The 18,551-nt window shown below is 40.7% G+C and overlaps 1 protein-coding gene across 1 annotated transcript; it reads right to left on the bottom strand.

The window, feature by feature from the left end:
* Positions 1-58: 58 nt before the first annotated feature.
* LOC103370202 (fatty aldehyde dehydrogenase-like) lies at positions 59-16,770 on the bottom strand. Its single transcript, XM_008299169.1, has 11 exons — positions 16,687-16,770; positions 13,623-13,784; positions 11,671-11,902; positions 9,001-9,086; positions 8,691-8,899; positions 8,451-8,568; positions 7,993-8,134; positions 7,177-7,343; positions 6,928-7,027; positions 6,581-6,819; positions 59-509 (listed from the first exon to the last, which is right to left on the bottom strand). The coding sequence occupies exons 2-11, from the start codon at positions 13,782-13,784 to the stop codon at positions 489-491; spliced, it is 1,476 nt and encodes a 491-aa protein (XP_008297391.1). The 5' UTR covers positions 16,687-16,770; the 3' UTR covers positions 59-488.
* Positions 16,771-18,551: the final 1,781 nt, after the last annotated feature.

The following is an 18,551-nucleotide window of genomic DNA, read 5'->3' as shown; positions in this document are numbered from 1 at the left end:
GTAACCTTGAATCTAATATGCACCTAAAATAATAGAATCTCAAAAATCTGCAAAGCAATTAGTTTAAAATATCTTTAGTGTTTAATTTCAGACAGCAGAGTACCATGAAATCCAAGTGGCACCGTGACATTCAGACAGAATATTCTCAGTAGTAGCAGTAGTTTGTGTTGATTTTTTTAGTCTGCAATGAATCACTGCATCCCAGTTCTGTAATTTCAGAATATTAAAGTAAAATCTTAAATGTATACGTTTAATTATAATTTGACACATAATTCTAGAAAACTAAAGTGAAAATATTTAAAACATCAAAAGTAGCTTAAGGTGTAACAGAAATTCCATTAAAAAGACAAATCAGTGAAACGTGTCTGTGTGAAGGTGAAATGATTTGGACCGGTTATGTCAGGAGTGCTACATTTCACAATCGGGCATCAGTCCATGCGGCTGGATCGCCGGCACCGGCTCAGGGTCAAACTTCAGAGCTCTGCTGCTCAGCCTCGCCGCAGGAACCTCTGCAAGCAACATGACACACCGAAACGGTTTGAAACAGGCAGATAGTTCAACTGCTCACAGGAGCACAAGTGTGGATGTCAACAAAGGTGGTGGGGTTGGCTGTGACAAAAGAGGCCATTTAGTCGTGGGGAGTGAAGCATGCTGGGTAATTAAAGGGAGGGTAGATGAGGGGGCATTATGTGGTTAGATTTCCTGGACAACACCACACATTGTCTGCAGGAGACAAAGCCATTGTTGTATGAGGGTACAGGCCTGTAGGACGAGGGTATGTGGGTGGGAGGACTGCTGATCTGATTATCTTGGGAAAATGTATTTGTTATTATTAACAAAGTGGTAAACAGCCACCACATAAATAACCAACTGGTTAAAAAACATGCATCGTCTTCTTCAATTGCTGCATATGTCCTACTAAACATTGCAATTAAGGTGAACATGGTGGCATCAGTCACACTTACACTGATGAATACTTGCTAGAGTTCAGATTAGACTGAGGATGAAACAATGGATAAACACGTGTGTCATAAACAATAAGCGCAAACAGAACAACAACATTGTCTCCTGTAGGAAGCATAATTATTGGCATGTAATAGTTGCTGGGAAACAAGTGGCATTAAGGTCTAAGACAGGACATGAGTTTTATTCAGAGGCCGTATAGATATATGCAGATCCTGCACACTTTAATTGCTGTCACTGACTTTGTTAAGCCCTACATAAGGCATTTATCTCTGCTGTTAAAGGAAAAAGTTACCAAATTAAAATACTTTTATTGTACTTCTTGAAAAGAATAATCTAGTTAATTTATGTAAGGGTTTTAATCACCACAAAGTACCACCTTGGGGGCAGTTACATGGATGTTATTTTATGTAAGACATTGCTGTAGTAATGTTAGTCAGTCTTTAAAAAGGTTTTAAAAAATAAATAAACTAGTAGGCAATCTAATAATATTTAGATGTTGCATATTTTTGCACATTCCAGGCAGAATTTGCCTTTTTTTTTTTCTTTTTTTTTTTAAAGAAACAGTGGCTTTCATTGTAATGTGCTTCTATAGCCACTGATAGAGCCACAAGTTGTTCACATAGAAACATGTCAGTCTGGGATTTATAGTGACTTAGACCAGTAGCTTTGTTCCTGCTGGAAATGACAAAGAAGTAACAAAAGATAGCTGGACATCATGTGAGAGATGTTTATACATTTGGACTATTTCTTTTTGTATTATTTTTTTAAATTAAAAATGCCATGTCCTAATTGGGCAGCAGGGTGGGTCAGTGGTTAACACTGTCACTTCACAGCTAGGAGATCCCTGGTTTAAATCTTTCTGTGTGAAGTTAGCACATTAGAACATCCATCCATCCATCATCTATACACCGCTTAATCCTCACTAGGGTCGCGGGGGGCTGGAGTCTATCCCAGCTGACTCAGGGTGAAGGCAGGGGACACCCTGGACAGGTCACCAGTCTATCACAGGGCTACACTTAGAGACAGACAACCAAGCACACTCACATTCACACCTACAGACAATTTAGAATCACCATTTAACCGCAACATGTTTTTGAACCTTGTGGGAGGAAGCCGGAGAACCCGGAGAGAACCCACGCTGCACGGGGAGAACATGCAAACTCCACACAGAAAGATTCCAGTGCCCCCACCGGGACGCGAACCGGCAACCTTCTTGCTGCGAGGCAACAGTGCTGTCCAAGAACATGTTGCTGTTAATTGGTGAGTCTAAATTGTCTGTAGGTGTGAATGTGAGTGTGCTTGGTTTTCTGTTTCTAAGTGTAGCCCTGTGATGGACAGGTGTCCCCTGCCTTCACCTTAAGTCAGCTGGGATAGACTCCAGCCCCCCTGCAGCCCTACAAAGGATAACGAGGTGTATAGATAATGGATGGATGTCCAAAATCATTCATAATGCTTAAAATAGTTGAGAAAATGCAGACTCTTGTCCATTCAAATGGTCCTGGTAATTCCTGCTAATCTAGAGTGTTCTAATACACTATAAACAGAGAACAGCAGTTGTTCTCCAGTCGCTTAATAGTCACTTGCAAGTCATGGCTAAAACCGATGACCTTAGTGGGAACCTCCAGATGTGAATTGTGGCTTCTCACAGATTGGGGAAAAGTGGTAACGCCATGTTCCGGTGTTTTCAAGGTCCAGTGGCCACAATGCATCATCAAAAAGGGCAAACACTTCCACACTGGGGGAAAATCTTAGAGGTTGTGGTGGAAAGCAAAGAGCGACTCCCGTACTGCAAGAATGGTAGAGGCCAAGAAGAATCCAAGAATCACCATCAAACCCATCCTGATGAATCTGAGCAATTCAAGCATCGACACCTCAAACACTTCAGCAGACACTGAACAAGGCTGATCTCCTTGGAAGTTGACCAAGAAGGACTCCAAGACAGGAACACTAAAGCTCACCTGGTCTTGTGGCTACAAGACTTTCGTTTGACGAATGGAAGGAGAAGCATTAGGTGTTTTTCCTCGACTTCAAGAGAGCCCTGCACAAGAATTCCAATGTGCTTAGACTGTCTGTTTGCACACAAATAACAAATAAAAATGTGGAATGTTGAATCCTGAACGCATTCAACCTCAAGACACACCAAGACTCACCTTGACACAGTAGCTTTTGGTCACCAGCTCTGTGGTAAGATAAGACAAAAATTGAGTTGTTTGAACACAGGGGCGTGACTTTCATTTGATGACAGAAAGGAGAATCATTCAACCTCAAGAACACCATCCTTTGGGGTGTTTTTTTTAGCTGGTGGGTCAGTCAGTCTTTTCCAAGGAAACAACATCCTGAGAAAAGAGGACAACATTAAGATAATAGGAGAAAACATCAGACAGTCTGCAGGAAAAACCCGTCCTTGGGCAGAATTTGACTTTCCTACAAGACAATGATCTGAAACACAGAGCGAATGTGGTCAAGAAATAATTAACAGGAAACAAAATCAACATCTCTGAGCGGCCCAGCCAGACTGCAGACCTGAATGTCATCAAGAATCTGTTGGGAAACCAAAGTCCAGGCTGATGAAGAAGAAGCCTTCCAGCCTCCAAGACCAACAGATCACCAGAAAGGACGAGCAGAACAAAATCCCAGTGGAGATCCCTCACATAACATTTTACTGTCTTTCGTCACTTGTTTGTCATTTCCAGCGAGACAAAACCTTTTGTTTGAATAATACTTCACTACAAATCAAAATTTGGCATGGTTATGAATCATTTTGGGCTTAGCTGTATATTTTTGGTGTTATTCTGTCTGGTGAAGGAAATGCCAAGACATCACACATTTGTGACCCTGCTGTGCTTGGAAATTGAACAAAATCAAAAATCAATCTGCATTATGTTTTAAATATTTTCAAGTTCAGAACCACAATGACATGAATAACCTCAGTCATATCCTTTCATACAGGTTCTCTCATGATGTGACCTTTACAGGTAACAGTAATGTTACTACCAACAACATTAACAGCTGTTACACACTTTCACTAGAGTTGTCAACAAATCAGTAATTGTTATATCATTTGTCTTTCAGTTGATTACCAGCCCACAGTGTGAAGGACAATTCTGTCTTTAATGGACGCTTGTATGACACATTTTGTTTTTCTTTTTTACTTTAATGTATTTACCACTTTCAAACACACGTACCTTGCAAACTATGATGCTGTATTGTACTGTATGTACCTTTTCTAAAAGGAAATTAAAGTGCTGATTATTTGCTGATAATTGGGTCCAAATTAAGAAAATGTGATTTGGTAATAAATAGTGAGGAAAGAGAGACACTGTTCAGCTGGCATGCCTCAATAAAATCCTTTCCTTTGTTTTAACTGAATGTGTTATCTAAAGAGTCTTTTATTGCGACACAACAAGTCGGCTGAACATGCAAGAAGGAGAAACTAGTCTGCAGTAAATCACAGAAGAAAGAAATACTTAGACTCAATTTTCAAGGAAGTTTCCTAGGCAGCAAGAACATTACTGATACCAAACAAAACCTTTTATTCCTGCATTAGTAGAGTTTAGTGTCTCACCTGCACCACAAATGCTGTTAAGCCAGCCAGCATAGCTAGCAGTGCCATGCGGCGTAGCCTGCCAAAGTTGAACTTCTTAAACAGAAAGAATCGGGCCCAGCCAAGTTTCTTGGTGGTGTGTGGGGGGTAACGCATGCTGTTGAATCCCTCCATATTCAGCTGCTTGATCAGGCAGCTACGCATGTGGCTCAGCTGGTCAAAGCTGTAGCGGCCGAGGTAGCTGCCCATACCACTGTTACCTGAGAGAGAAGTAGGATGTCATAAAAACGCATGTCAGCCTTTGTGCTGCAAATGAAAAGGAGAATAAATACCACAGCCGCTGCTGGGTGAGACAGCCATACACTCACCAACTCCTCCAAACGGGAGACTGCTGATGGTATAGTGGATCAGACAGTCATTAGCCAGCAGAGCTCCGCTGGATGTTTCCGCTATTACTCTTTTGATCATCTGTTTATCAATCAGGGAGAATGAAAGACATTTGGTCAAACAGAGCAGTGATTAATCACTAGCACAGACATAAAATTCATCTGAAGATAAATGGAATCTAAGTGTCATCTTTAATAAATGGACAAACGTGTGCAGACGATGGATTATACCTTCTTGTCACTGGAGAAGACGTAGACAACCAGCGGCTTCTCTCTCTCGTTAATAAACTGGATGGCCTCATCCACACCACTCACTGTGATGACAGGCAGGAGTGGGCCGAAGATCTCCTCCTTCATCACTTTGGATTCACGGGTCACATCCTTCAGTACAGTGGGAGCTACAAGGAGACAGGAGGGTCATTCAAGGAAAATTCACCAATACACACTTAAACAGTTTTATATACAGTCAAACAAGAATAAATGAAATGAGCCAGCTGATGTGGTTTGGGCATCTGACCAGGATACCATCCATGTCTAACCTGAAAGAAACTGTGGGACAAACCAAGGGTATACTAGAGGGACTATATATTCCTTCTGGTGTGGGGAAGACCTTTGGATCCCCAAAAAAGGAGTCTTTCTTATCCAGCCCATTCAGTAGTACATAATGGTCTGGCTGCAGCACATGATCATTCTGCTATAGGGAGAAAAACGTATTGTATTTCTTTAAACCAATCAGTCGTCTTGATCGGGGCTAAGTGAATTATGTGGCTTTGGTGCTCCCTCAAAATAGTGACGGGTGGAAATGTTGTGGTGGAAAATTTGTATGTGTAGTGTGCAGTAGATTAAAAAGGATAATCCACTGCAAAAANTATGAATCATTTTGGGCTTAGCTGTATATTTTTGGTGTTATTCTGTCTGGTGAAGGAAATGCCAAGACATCACACATTTGTGACCCTGCTGTGCTTGGAAATTGAACAAAATCAAAAATCAATCTGCATTATGTTTTAAATATTTTCAAGTTCAGAACCACAATGACATGAATAACCTCAGTCATATCCTTTCATACAGGTTCTCTCATGATGTGACCTTTACAGGTAACAGTAATGTTACTACCAACAACATTAACAGCTGTTACACACTTTCACTAGAGTTGTCAACAAATCAGTAATTGTTATATCATTTGTCTTTCAGTTGATTACCAGCCCACAGTGTGAAGGACAATTCTGTCTTTAATGGACGCTTGTATGACACATTTTGTTTTTCTTTTTTACTTTAATGTATTTACCACTTTCAAACACACGTACCTTGCAAACTATGATGCTGTGTTGTACTGTATGTACCTTTTCTAAAAGGAAATTAAAGTGCTGATTATTTGCTGATAATTGGGTCCAAATTAAGAAAATGTGATTTGGTAATAAATAGTGAGGAAAGAGAGACACTGTTCAGCTGGCATGCCTCAATAAAATCCTTTCCTTTGTTTTAACTGAATGTGTTATCCAAAGAGTCTTTTATTGCGACACAACAAGTCGGCTGAACATGCAAGAAGGAGAAACTAGTCTGCAGTAAATCACAGAAGAAAGAAATACTTAGACTCAATTTTCAAGGAAGTTTCCTAGGCAGCAAGAACATTACTGATACCAAACAAAACCTTTTATTCCTGCATTAGTAGAGTTTAGTGTCTCACCTGCACCACAAATGCTGTTAAGCCAGCCAGCATAGCTAGCAGTGCCATGCGGCGTAGCCTGCCAAAGTTGAACTTCTTAAACAGAAAGAATCGGGCCCAGCCAAGTTTCTTGGTGGTGTGTGGGGGGTAACGCATGCTGTTGAATCCCTCCATATTCAGCTGCTTGATCAGGCAGCTACGCATGTGGCTCAGCTGGTCAAAGCTGTAGCGGCCGAGGTAGCTGCCCATACCACTGTTACCTGAGAGAGAAGTAGGATGTCATAAAAACGCATGTCAGCCTTTGTGCTGCAAATGAAAAGGAGAATAAATACCACAGCCGCTGCTGGGTGAGACAGCCATACACTCACCAACTCCTCCAAACGGGAGACTGCTGATGGTATAGTGGATCAGACAGTCATTAGCCAGCAGAGCTCCGCTGGATGTTTCCGCTATTACTCTTTTGATCATCTGTTTATCAATCAGGGAGAATGAAAGACATTTGGTCAAACAGAGCAGTGATTAATCACTAGCACAGACATAAAATTCATCTGAAGATAAATGGAATCTAAGTGTCATCTTTAATAAATGGACAAACGTGTGCAGACGATGGATTATACCTTCTTGTCACTGGAGAAGACGTAGACAACCAGCGGCTTCTCTCTCTCGTTAATAAACTGGATGGCCTCATCCACACCACTCACTGTGATGACAGGCAGGAGTGGGCCGAAGATCTCCTCCTTCATCACTTTGGATTCACGGGTCACATCCTTCAGTACAGTGGGAGCTACAAGGAGACAGGAGGGTCATTCAAGGAAAATTCACCAATACACACTTAAACAGTTTTATATACAGTCAAACAAGAATAAATGAAATGAGCCAGCTGATGTGGTTTGGGCATCTGACCAGGATACCATCCATGTCTAACCTGAAAGAAACTGTGGGACAAACCAAGGGTATACTAGAGGGACTATATATTCCTTCTGGTGTGGGGAAGACCTTTGGATCCCCAAAAAAGGAGTCTTTCTTATCCAGCCCATTCAGTAGTACATAATGGTCTGGCTGCAGTACATGATCATTCTGCTATAGGGAGAAAAACGTATTGTATTTCTTTAAACCAATCAGTCGTCTTGATCGGGGCTAAGTGAATTATGTGGCTTTGGTGCTCCCTCAAAATAGTGACGGGTGGAAATGTTGTGGTGGAAAATTTGTATGTGTAGTGTGCAGTAGATTAAAAAGGATAATCCACTGCAAAAAACAAAAAAAAACTGGTAGGGCTATCATACTGATACAAATCCTTTGCAAAACTTCAGCGTTGAAGGATGCTGTTGTTGTTTCTCAGGGAACGAAAACCGTACAGATAGTAAAGGCGGGGAGAATGCCAACTAAAATGACTCACATTCACTGATGCCCACTTACTCAAGCACACCACATACCTATGTAGCACTGGGATTCATCAGAATCTCCACCCAGAGCAACTGTGCTCCCCTGCATGAGGCCCATGACTCTCTTAAAGTGCCGCTGGTTGATGATGCGTCCGTAGTCCTCAAAGGTCTTTGGATTATCTGTGTAGAACTCCTGCAATGTGTCACATGAAAGGAAGATTATCTCAGAATAAAAGACATGGAAGCTTTGCCCTGCTAATGCCTATGTTTCCACAAGTTGCTATGCTGTTCATTGCATATATAGATGCCAAATGAAAAAAATCATCTTATAAAGACAGAAAGACAATATGAAGAAATAAGAATGAGCCTTACTGCTTTAAAATAGGTACATGCTTTAAAAGTACTTAGCAGTGGTTATATTCACAACAACACATGAAAAACCTCAACCAAACATTGCTCAAAAATAACTGGTATATACATCAAAATGCATTTTTTAATTTCAGACCAACCTCAATGCTCTTTTTGAGCTCCTCAAATACTCGGCTCTGGATGGAAGGTTCACACAGAATGTAATCGGGAGCGATGCACGTCTGACCACAGTTCACAAACTTTCCCCATGTGATACGACTGTATTAGAAGAATGAGAGAAAACAGCACACTTTGATGTTTAGCATCTGTGCTGTGATTTGAGGATCTCCAAAGCTTCAATTGAGTTCATCTTTGTGCTACATTTTACAGAGAAAACTGACCGACATGCAACAGCGATGTCACAGTTCTTGTCGATGTAGCAGGGGCTTTTCCCTCCCAGCTCCAGTGTCACTGGGGTGAGGTGGCGAGCTGCAGCTTCCATCACTAGCTTGCCTACTGTGCTGTTGCCCGTGTAGAATATGTGGTCAAATCTCAGTTTCAGCAGCTCCTGGGTCTCTGACACTCCACCCGTCACCACTGGGTACATATCCTACAAAGAATGTAAACAGACATTAAAACTCGCTGCACATTCACAATATTTGCACAAAAGCGTTAAAAACATGTTGTATTCTAACAGGGCAAGAGGCTCACCTTGTCTAGATACTGAGGGAGAAATTCCTCCATGATCTTGGCAGAGTGAGAGCTCACCTCAGACGGCTTTATTACTGCTGCATTACCTGAGATAGAAAAGAGACACAATGGCAGTATGGTGACAGCTGTCAAACACTTTGAGAATGAAGAAGAAAAACACTTTTGCAGATAAAAGGTAGAATCCCAGACCAAATAAGTTGCCAAGAATACTGTAGTCCTACAATAAATATTAACTTTATGAAACTTATAGACGAACAAGACTGTAACAAATGGATGGTGACTAGTTTCTGGCCCCTTTAGAAACGCACTTTGTCCCAGTCACCTATAAAAAATAAATAAAATCAATATGATAAACGAGGCCATATTTTATTTGCAATTCTTATCAGATGACCGTAAAGATGTTTAAAAAATAGCGACATAGCATTCATCTGTGCCAGCCACATGGATGAAATGATGAACATCCAAGCAAAATGTGTCACATGTAGTAATTGAACAACAGTCCCAAATAAACAATCAGTGATGAAACTCTTTAATTCGGTGCGAAATGAATCAAGGTTTCAATGGCAAAAAAAAAAAAATGTATCACTGATTCAGCCTGTGTCTGAAAATAGCCCTGCCTTGTACTCTAGAGGTCACTTTGACTTGTCTTAACAACACGAGGACAGGTGTAACTGATGAATTAACAATGACTCTCATCTACTCTAGTGTGCCAACTATCACTCGTTTTTAGTGTTCACACGTGTGCTTTTCTTGCTGTGATGTGTCAAAGTGACTCCTGTGAAATGTTTGAGAACATACTTGTACATTTGCGCTGCATTGTATTTTTTTTTATTGTTGCCAAGTCTTCCTTCAAGGGCACCACAATGCTTATTTCCTTATGGCCTGAAAATCTAACAAAAGTTTCAAGTGACATTTGTATTGGACAATGCATAAGCTCACATTATTTAATCTAGCTGTTTCAGTTAGCCACACCACTGATTTTCATTCGTATATGTGTTGTGGCTACATTGAATTCTGGACTTAAAGAGTCTTCATTCAGAAACTAAAGGAATGGGTAACATTTTGAAAGCTACACATATTGGCCTTTTCACTAAGCGTTAGATGAAAAGATTGACACCTTTCTGTATGCCTAATAAGTAGCTAGAACCAGCAGCCAGTCAGCTTCACATAAGATAAATACTAGAAACAGGGGGGTCAACAACAACTAGCCACGCTCTGTCCCAGCTAGTAGTATCAACCTGCCTCTAAACCACACTAATTAACACATTGTTTAATCTGTACAAGCACAAACATGTAATAATGTGTTGAACCATTTGGTTCTGAACAGATTTTGTTACCACATAATGGATTCAAGCAAACTGGGGTTTTTTTTCACCTGTTTCCATATGCTGACGTACGTCTGGCTTCAGCTTCATTTTTAGGGTAAGTTACTAATTCTTCTGAACCATCTTTCAGCATAAAAGTAAATAAGCATGTTTCCAAAGTGCTGGAATACTCTATTAAAATGTTGCGTCCCTTTGGGGTGGATTTAATCTCTATAAAGCCGCTCTCAAACATGCAGTCCTTTCTGTTAATCTGATGGCAACTGAGCGTGTCAGATTCATGTCTGAATTCATTTGCAGTTTTTTTAATCAGACTTTGAAACATTCTGTGTAACTTTCATACTATTTCGTTACCCGTTGACACATTTGGGGAAACTTTTTTTCTACATTTCAGAAACAATATTGGTCCAAAAACATCACAGAGCAAAAATATACAGCATGCGCCAAATATACCAAACACTGTTTGAATTCACTTTGCTTCACATTTAGTGAAGTTACACTGTGTACCTTCTTTACATCCAACAGGTGAGCTGTCACACACAGAGTCACAGTTCGTCGGCTGCAGTTAAATTATTTCCGACATAACCACAGTCCTCAGGCTGAATCCTGAGCTTCTTACAGCTTTTGGGAAATTTTTATTTTACTGTTGGCAATCAACAGAATTTTCAGTCTACAGGAAATCATAGATAATCAGGACTTTTAGTTATTTGGATAGTTTGATAAGCTACAATTAGTTTATATTTAGTGTTTTGTTTACTAGGGTGTTAATATGCATTATGGCCTATGGTACTTACTGTGCTTTACAAACTCACGTGAATGAGAAACACTACACATGTAACGTAGCTCTCTCGTAGCTCGCTTTGTCATTGTGGTGGATCTGAATGGTGAGTGAGGAACATTAACATAAATGTGACCTCTGTCTGAATGACAAAATGCCATAACTTCAACATCATGATGAAGCAGCAATGCTGCATATCCTTTGTCTGAAAAGGGCTTGTGACTTTGTGTGTCAGTGCAAAATGAGCTGTAGATGAGTGGGTTAGAGCATAGCAATAGAGCTTACACATGGAGCCTCTGTAGCTACACTATAGGCTAAGCACCTTTTAATAATCCTAGTAAATAAATTTATATGGATATATATAGTCCCAGCAGCAGCAGCTCTCACCAGGAGATGGAGGGGATAGTTCCCGTCTCCAATGTTAAGTATCAGTCCAAGAGGCTCTAGCTGCACATAAACCTCATCTGATTTAATGACTGCCAGTACAGAGTGGCAGTAATATGCCCCTCAGGGGCTAAACTATAAGCTATAGGCAGTTATTGAGGTACTGGCAACAGAAAAGCTCCTTACCTGCAGCAATAGCTCCAACCAGTGGCACGAGGGTGACAGCCCAGGGGTAGTTCCAGGCCCCGATGATGAGCACCACTCCCAGAGGCTCTGGCTGGATGTAAACCTCATCTGTTATGGTGAGGATGTTCTTCTCTACCGGCCGAGGAGCTGCCCACTCTGCCAGCTTGTCTATTGCCAGCCTGATCTCTCCCTCCAGTTTCATTATCTCAAACAGCTCTGTCCCATGTTCACTCTGAAACCACAAGCAGGGACAAACTCCAGTGCTCATCCCTCATCCGGTTGCTAATTCAGCCATTACTTTACTCACATATTGATTTGTTTAGCAGAAACACATTAACCACCATTCACCTGAGTCTAATCATGTACGCCAGGCGTGTCCAATCCTGGTCCTTGAGGGCCATAATCCAGCATGTTTTACATGTTTCTCTCTTCCAACACACCTGATTCACATGATCAGGATCATTATCAGGCTTCTGCAGAGCTTGATGATGAACTGATCATTTGAATCAGGTGTGTTGGAAGAGGGAAACATCTAAAACATGCAGGATTATGGCCCTCAAGGACCAGGATTGGATACCCCGATGTACGCTGTCATGAAAATCTCTAAGACTACTACTGGATGTATCAATCAACACAGCAAAAGAACTAAAACTCTGAATACTTGTTATCACTGAAGTACAGGAGACGTTATTTTACTTGCAAGCAGGAGAGATAAAAATTTCCCAAGTAGTCTACAGTGTCTCTCAATAGAAAAAACATTAAAATATCTATTTATACACACACACACGTATTGTCTGTCGACCGGTTTGTTCATGAGCAGTCCTTCTCTCTACAGTTTCTCATGTGAAAAAAGGGGGCTCTTCTCTACCTAGCAGAAAACAAAATAACCTCTGTGATACAAAATAAAACATTTAACACAGACTTAATCACTAATTATTAAACTACTTTGCATTACATAGAATGTTGCACAGGGACAACATGCAGACTCCACACAGAAAGATCCCGGTGCCCCCACTGGGACGTGAACCGGCGACGTTCTTGCTGCAAGACAAGAGCGCTAACCGACTGCGCCACCTTGCAGCACATTATAAGATTATGCATTACTAAGTTTAACACACATTCACCCTTGAACTTAAGATGTTTTAATTTCAACTCTTCTGTCATGTAGTTTTGATTGAATTTTCAGTGTTTTTGTGTGTGTCATTCTTGCCAAATGTTCTTGAAGGAACATTGGAACAACTCAAATATTTCAGAGGGCACATGAGAATAGGTTCAAAGATAAGATTTCTTTTGTTTTAAGGATTTAAATTATGGCCACAACATCACCTGGCAGTATGCTCTAGTTCTATACAGCACTACACCTAAAATTTGCATTGTTTTTGTAAGCATTCAAACCAATGCTGAATAGGTGCATTAGTGGTTTTGTCAAAGTCACTTCATTACAGAAAAGCGCTGCTACTTTTTTTCTATCATTTTGCTGCACTGAGCTAGAAATGTATTTAATATACACTTTTGTTTCTCAGGGTTTGTGCTCATGCAGAGGCTAAGAGCATCATGGCAGTATTTGATTGCATTACTGCTCTAAAGAAAAACAAGCAAACTGGATGAACAACTTTAGAAACAAATAAAAGCACCTGGAAAAGCTGAAAAGCAACCACAAAAGACTATTTGTAACTGTGTGTTGCTTTTTAAGCAGCAAAATCACATCACTTTTCTGATCCAGTTCTGATCAGTTCCTTTCCGAGTGTGCAAATGAATGATTTTAGAAAATACTTTGGACTTGTTCATTGTGAATAGTGTTAAACTGAAGAAACTCTGGTTGGTCCACTGGGACAGATGCACAAGGGTCATTCTTCAAATAAGCAACAGTGTGATTTAGTTTGACTGTTCCAGTGTGAAAACACATGAAAAAACAAACAAAAACATTATTAATCTAGACATAATAAACCCACCTTTCCAAGGTCCTTCTTCAGGGATTCTGCAATGTCTGTCCGTCTCTCGGAGATGAGGCTCAGCAGGCTCTTAAGCTGATGGAGCCGGTATTCCAGAGGTTTGGTTCTCCCAGTCTGAAAGGACGTTCTGGCCCGCTGGACCACCAGCTCTTCTCGGGACATCTTGAGCAGAGGAAAACAAAATGATGGCCCACTAATTAATCCCTTTGTCGTCTTCTGTGACCTTCTGGTTAATTTAGAAATATAACAAAACCTAAATTAGCTAATGCAATAATAGCTATGAAAAGCAAATGTTCTCAGAAGCTGGCCAAGAATACAGCTGCTAACCACTGATGTAATATAAGGAGATGCTAACGTTCTGTTAAATCTTTTAACATGAAAGATACTAAAGATACTACATGTGAGTGTTACAGCCCCAGGGGGCTGGATGCCTTGTGCTTCGTTCTCGATCCTTTGTGGCCTGTGTGGGGAGATGGTTTGTGGAGACTGTGGGGGGAAAAGCTGGCTGAAGAACCTGCTCCAGACCTCACCTGTCTTCAATCATGGATGACTGGCCTGGAGCTTCAGACCTGCACTCCAGCCTTGTTCTTCTTCCCACCCACTGACCTAGCTGATTGGGTTACCACCCGGTCTCCTCCAACAGACTGCAGCAATTACCACACCTGGCTATAAATCTACCACTAACCTCATAGTCCTGGCAGCTGTGATCTGGTGTGAGCAGCTGGCCTTGTTGCCTCTTTATGCCTTGTGCTCCACATAATGTATGTAACTTCTGTTAGTAGCAGCTGCATGACTGGATTACATGTCTTGTGCTTCCAATAGCTACTCAGAAGCAGTTACTCTTAGCCCTGAGTTAATATGTGATTTGAGGCACTTGTTCGTTTAGTTATTTCTGTAAATGTTGCACTCGTTTGTTACTTACTTTTGTTAGTTGTACGTGTTGCTGGGAGTTTAGTTTAGTCGTTTTGTTTTAGCTCGGTTTTATAACTATGTTAGCCCTGTTGTGGTTTTATTTGTTTCTTTAAATTAGCAACACCTACCAGCTCTGTTTCCTTTACGTTAGTATCACCGGTTTAATTTCAATGTTCTCACTAAGTTCTCACTAAATTAGAATAAAACTCTAAAGTGTCATTCTAATTCTAAGCAATAAATTGCTTTCTCTCACCAGCATAGGCGAAGGGAGGGGAGGGGCCACAGGTGCCATGGCCCCTGCTGGAATCTGATTGGCCCCCTCTCACCCACTCCCAACCCCAGTGAAATACTGTCTTGTCATTGGCTAGTTTCTTTGAAAGCGCAGCTTCATGGCGGCGGGGTGTACAGAGTATTGTGGTAGTGCTTGTGGCAGGAGTGGCTGGAAAATAAAACAAGCGCACGTCTTCTCTCGCTTCCACTCTGCACTTACAGACGCTCTGAGACGATTTGTGTCAAATTCAACGAGTTACTGATATGTTTTGTCTTAACTCGTAGATTTAGCCATTATCTTTAGTTCATCATTTAACATTTTGATGACAAAAAGTTGATGTTATTTGGTAGAGAAGCTGATGAACTATGCCAACTAGCTGATAAATAATCATCAAGGTGTTCCTGAATTAATGATAATATGACACGAGATCTTGCTATGGTGTGTTTTGTTTTGTTTTTTCCTTTTTTTGAAAAATGGAAAATCTGCTAACATTAAATGAAGACACTTTACACAGAGATGTTTTGGGAGCAGCCAGGGCATTCCCAATCCCAAGTTAGAGTTACAACAGAATGGTGTCATTTAGTCTCTGTTCCAGCAGCAGCAGGGCTCAGAAATGTCAGAAAGATGAGCAGCCAGCATGGTTAGTTATCTTAACCCTATTCAGGACTTTCATGTCGCCGTATGTAGAAGGTCTTTGGGGGTCCATTGGACCCCAAGAAAGAATATGTGCAAAATAATAACTCATTATAGCCTTCTACACTATGTTAAATACATTTTCTGATAAGTTGACATATTTTTGGCTCCAAATGCAAGACACATGTCCCTCCTTTTTAGATTTAAAAATAAAAATTTGAAAAATCAAAAAACGATACCTGTCACCTAAACCAAACAGCCTGCGGTTCAAAAGACCCCAAAAGTCCTGAATAAAGTTAGGAAGAAGCCATGTGAGGGTCAGACCAGTGAACCAGACAGGGTCAGGGGGACAGGTCTGAGGACAGGCATCCAAAGCAGTCCAGCAGCTGTAGCCCATCATCAGCACCAGATGAAAGGCAGAGCAGGACAGACAGATGTTCCTCAGAGCAAATTAAGATCAACATTAATATAAAAGAGCAGAGCATTGTGTTTAAGTGTGTATTTACACGTATGTATCATTGTAATGTACCTTGAGCCGTCAGGCTGCTATTTTAGCATCAGTCTTCACTGTGAATCAGTTTGAGTGTCATGAGTTTCTTTTGGAAGAAGCAATTATTTTACATTCCATATTGTACAAGTATGTTCTGACCAGAAACCTTTTCCAGACCATGTTTATTTTGTTAGATCTATTAAATTAGGTTGGGTCAATATGTAGTCATACAATGTGAGTACAAGTAAAGAACACTTCTCGAGAAATTGCTACAGGCTACATCTACGAATAACGCAGTAATGGGGTGCCTGCCAAAACATAGCATTGTCATCATCAGTTTCTCATCCCTTTAGTGTTGTATCACCAAAACCTCATAAAACACTGGGAGGACCAGCTTTCAAACCCACTTTGTGAGACCTGATGGAGATGGCTATCAGTGCCACGATAACGGCTAAATTTACGTGGTTATGACCATGTAAGAGTGTACATTTCATATCTTTCAAAAGGTTAGCAGAGAATTCGGTGAAAGATGCATCACTGTCAGTATAACGTCGAAGCTCGTAAATATTTAATCGTAATAGTTAAATATTCGTCGTGGACCTCCAGCTTGTTTTAGCTTTGTTGCTAATAGCGGCAGCGTCACTAACAGCATTGGAAAGTGTTAAGTAGCTAGCTATTGCGAACACGTCAGTGTACATAGCTATGTACTAAGTTAATAAAGTGACATGTGAAGACCAGTTAGAGGGAATAAGTTTTACCTTTCACGGCCGCTCTTCCTCCCTGACACAGTTCACAATAACAAAGTTGCAGCACCGTGCCGTTAGAGAAAGCCCAGCAGTGACGGTGTCAGCGATTGGTCCGTCAGTGTGTCAATCAAGAAAAGCACCAATCAGCAGAACACATAGTCAGCTTAGTGCCGCCCCCTCAGCAACAACAACAACATAGCCGCAGGCTGCAGGTAAAGGACACACATACAGTACATTACAGGCCTGCGGGTAAGTTAAATTCAACCTGAACTGCCAGTTTGCCAAAAAATTTAATAAAAAATCATTGAAACGTGATTGGTAAAGTAAAGTTGCTGCAGGTTCAGCTAAGTCACAATTATTCATAGCCATGCCTAATTTTGATTTTTTTTATTTCACCAATAGATTTCTTCCTGGCTGGAAATGACACAAACAGGTGGTGAAAGATACCAAAATATTGTGTTGGGGATGTTGTGTTTTGTTGGTTTTTTGTTTTTGTTTTTTAACTTTTTACAAAAATGCCATGTCTTTGAAATGTTCACCTATTTTTAATGAAATGCAGCTTCCTTTCAAATGGTGCTGGTGTAGAAGAGCATGGTAGGAAGCCAAAAGTGACCACTACACTGGTTAGACTGGTAATGAGACTGGCCAAGAAGAATCCTAGTACCACCACCAACATCATCCTGATGAATCTGAGTAGTTCTGTTACCAACATGTACAAGTCTCCAGTTTCCAAGACAGACACATCAAGACTCATCTTGACACAGAACATTGTGATCATCAGGTCTGTGTTAAGACAAGACAGAAATGGAGTTGTTTGAACTCAGGAGTGTGGCTTTCATTTGATGGCAGAAAGAAGAATAATTCAACCTCAAGAACATGATTCCCACAATCGAGCATAGTGGAGGGAATGTAGTGCTTTGGGGTGTTTTTCAGCTGATGGGTCAGTCTGCTCATCAAAATAAACTGCATCCTGAGAACAGAGGACTACATTTAGATTGTGGATGAAGCATCAGTCTGCAGAGAAACTTGTCCTTGGGCAGAACTGGACCTTCCAATAAGACAATGATCTGAAATATAAGAAATGGCTAACAGGAAACAATGACCACATTTTGGAGCAGCCCAGCCGGGGGTCGGACTCCATTTTAGAATCTGTGGGCAAACTGAAGACCAGACTGACAGAGAAGAAAACTTTAACCTTAAAGAGCTGGAGATCATCATAAAAGAGAGGAGTGAAACTAAATCTCTTTGGAGACATGCAGAAAGACTTGTAGTGACTAAAATAACTGTTCGCTTTACCACCAATCACTCAGACATAATATGAAGACATTTTTTGTCATGTTCAAACTACATCATTAAAATCTCTAAAACATTTTCTTGCTTTTTTAAAAATATATTTATTTACGTTTTTTGGGGGGTCATTTCCAGCTAAAAGGAACCTATTGATAAAATTAAAATTCACTACAAATCAGAGTTTGGCATGGGTATAACTGAAGCTTAAATGTATGATTATCAGAGAGACGGCTCCTGGGTGGCAGTTTGTGAATTATTAAGGTGATGCCAAGAGCCAGTGTGTTTAACCTATATACAAATACGATGCAGTGAGGCGTTTCTAAAGACACCCCAGCGAACACACAGTGCCAGTTAAAAGCTCTTTCTTACCACAGTTCAAACAAACACAAGACGTTCCTGAAGAAATGCAATGTCAGTTCAGCAGCTGGAAAATGAGAGCAATTTTAGGTAGCGTACTCTTCAAATCTAAAAAAGAAGCTAAATAAATTAACAAGCAACTGCCATGCTTGTTGTAAATGCATTCTGATGATACTGATAACTTTTCCCCATGTAATACTAATTTCAACAGAACATGAAGTACACAGTGT

This window comes from Stegastes partitus, unplaced genomic scaffold, assembly GCF_000690725.1.
Source record: "Stegastes partitus isolate 25-593 unplaced genomic scaffold, Stegastes_partitus-1.0.2 Scaffold1385, whole genome shotgun sequence".
Taxonomy (NCBI): domain Eukaryota; kingdom Metazoa; phylum Chordata; class Actinopteri; family Pomacentridae; genus Stegastes; species Stegastes partitus.
Note: the sequence above shows the minus strand (reverse complement) of the source record. Positions and strands in the feature narration are given on the sequence as shown.

Coding starts and splice junctions, on each gene's coding strand:
- LOC103370202 (XM_008299169.1), bottom strand. CDS start 13,784: ATGTCCCGAGAAGAGCTGGTGGTCCAGCGGGCCAGAACGTCCTTTCAG. Junction 7,344..7,992: donor TGAATCCCAGTGCTACATAG/GTATGTGGTGTG, acceptor GTCTCCTTGTAG/CTCCCACTGTACTGAAGGAT. Junction 7,028..7,176: donor TCTTCTCCAGTGACAAGAAG/GTATAATCCATC, acceptor ATTGATAAACAG/ATGATCAAAAGAGTAATAGC.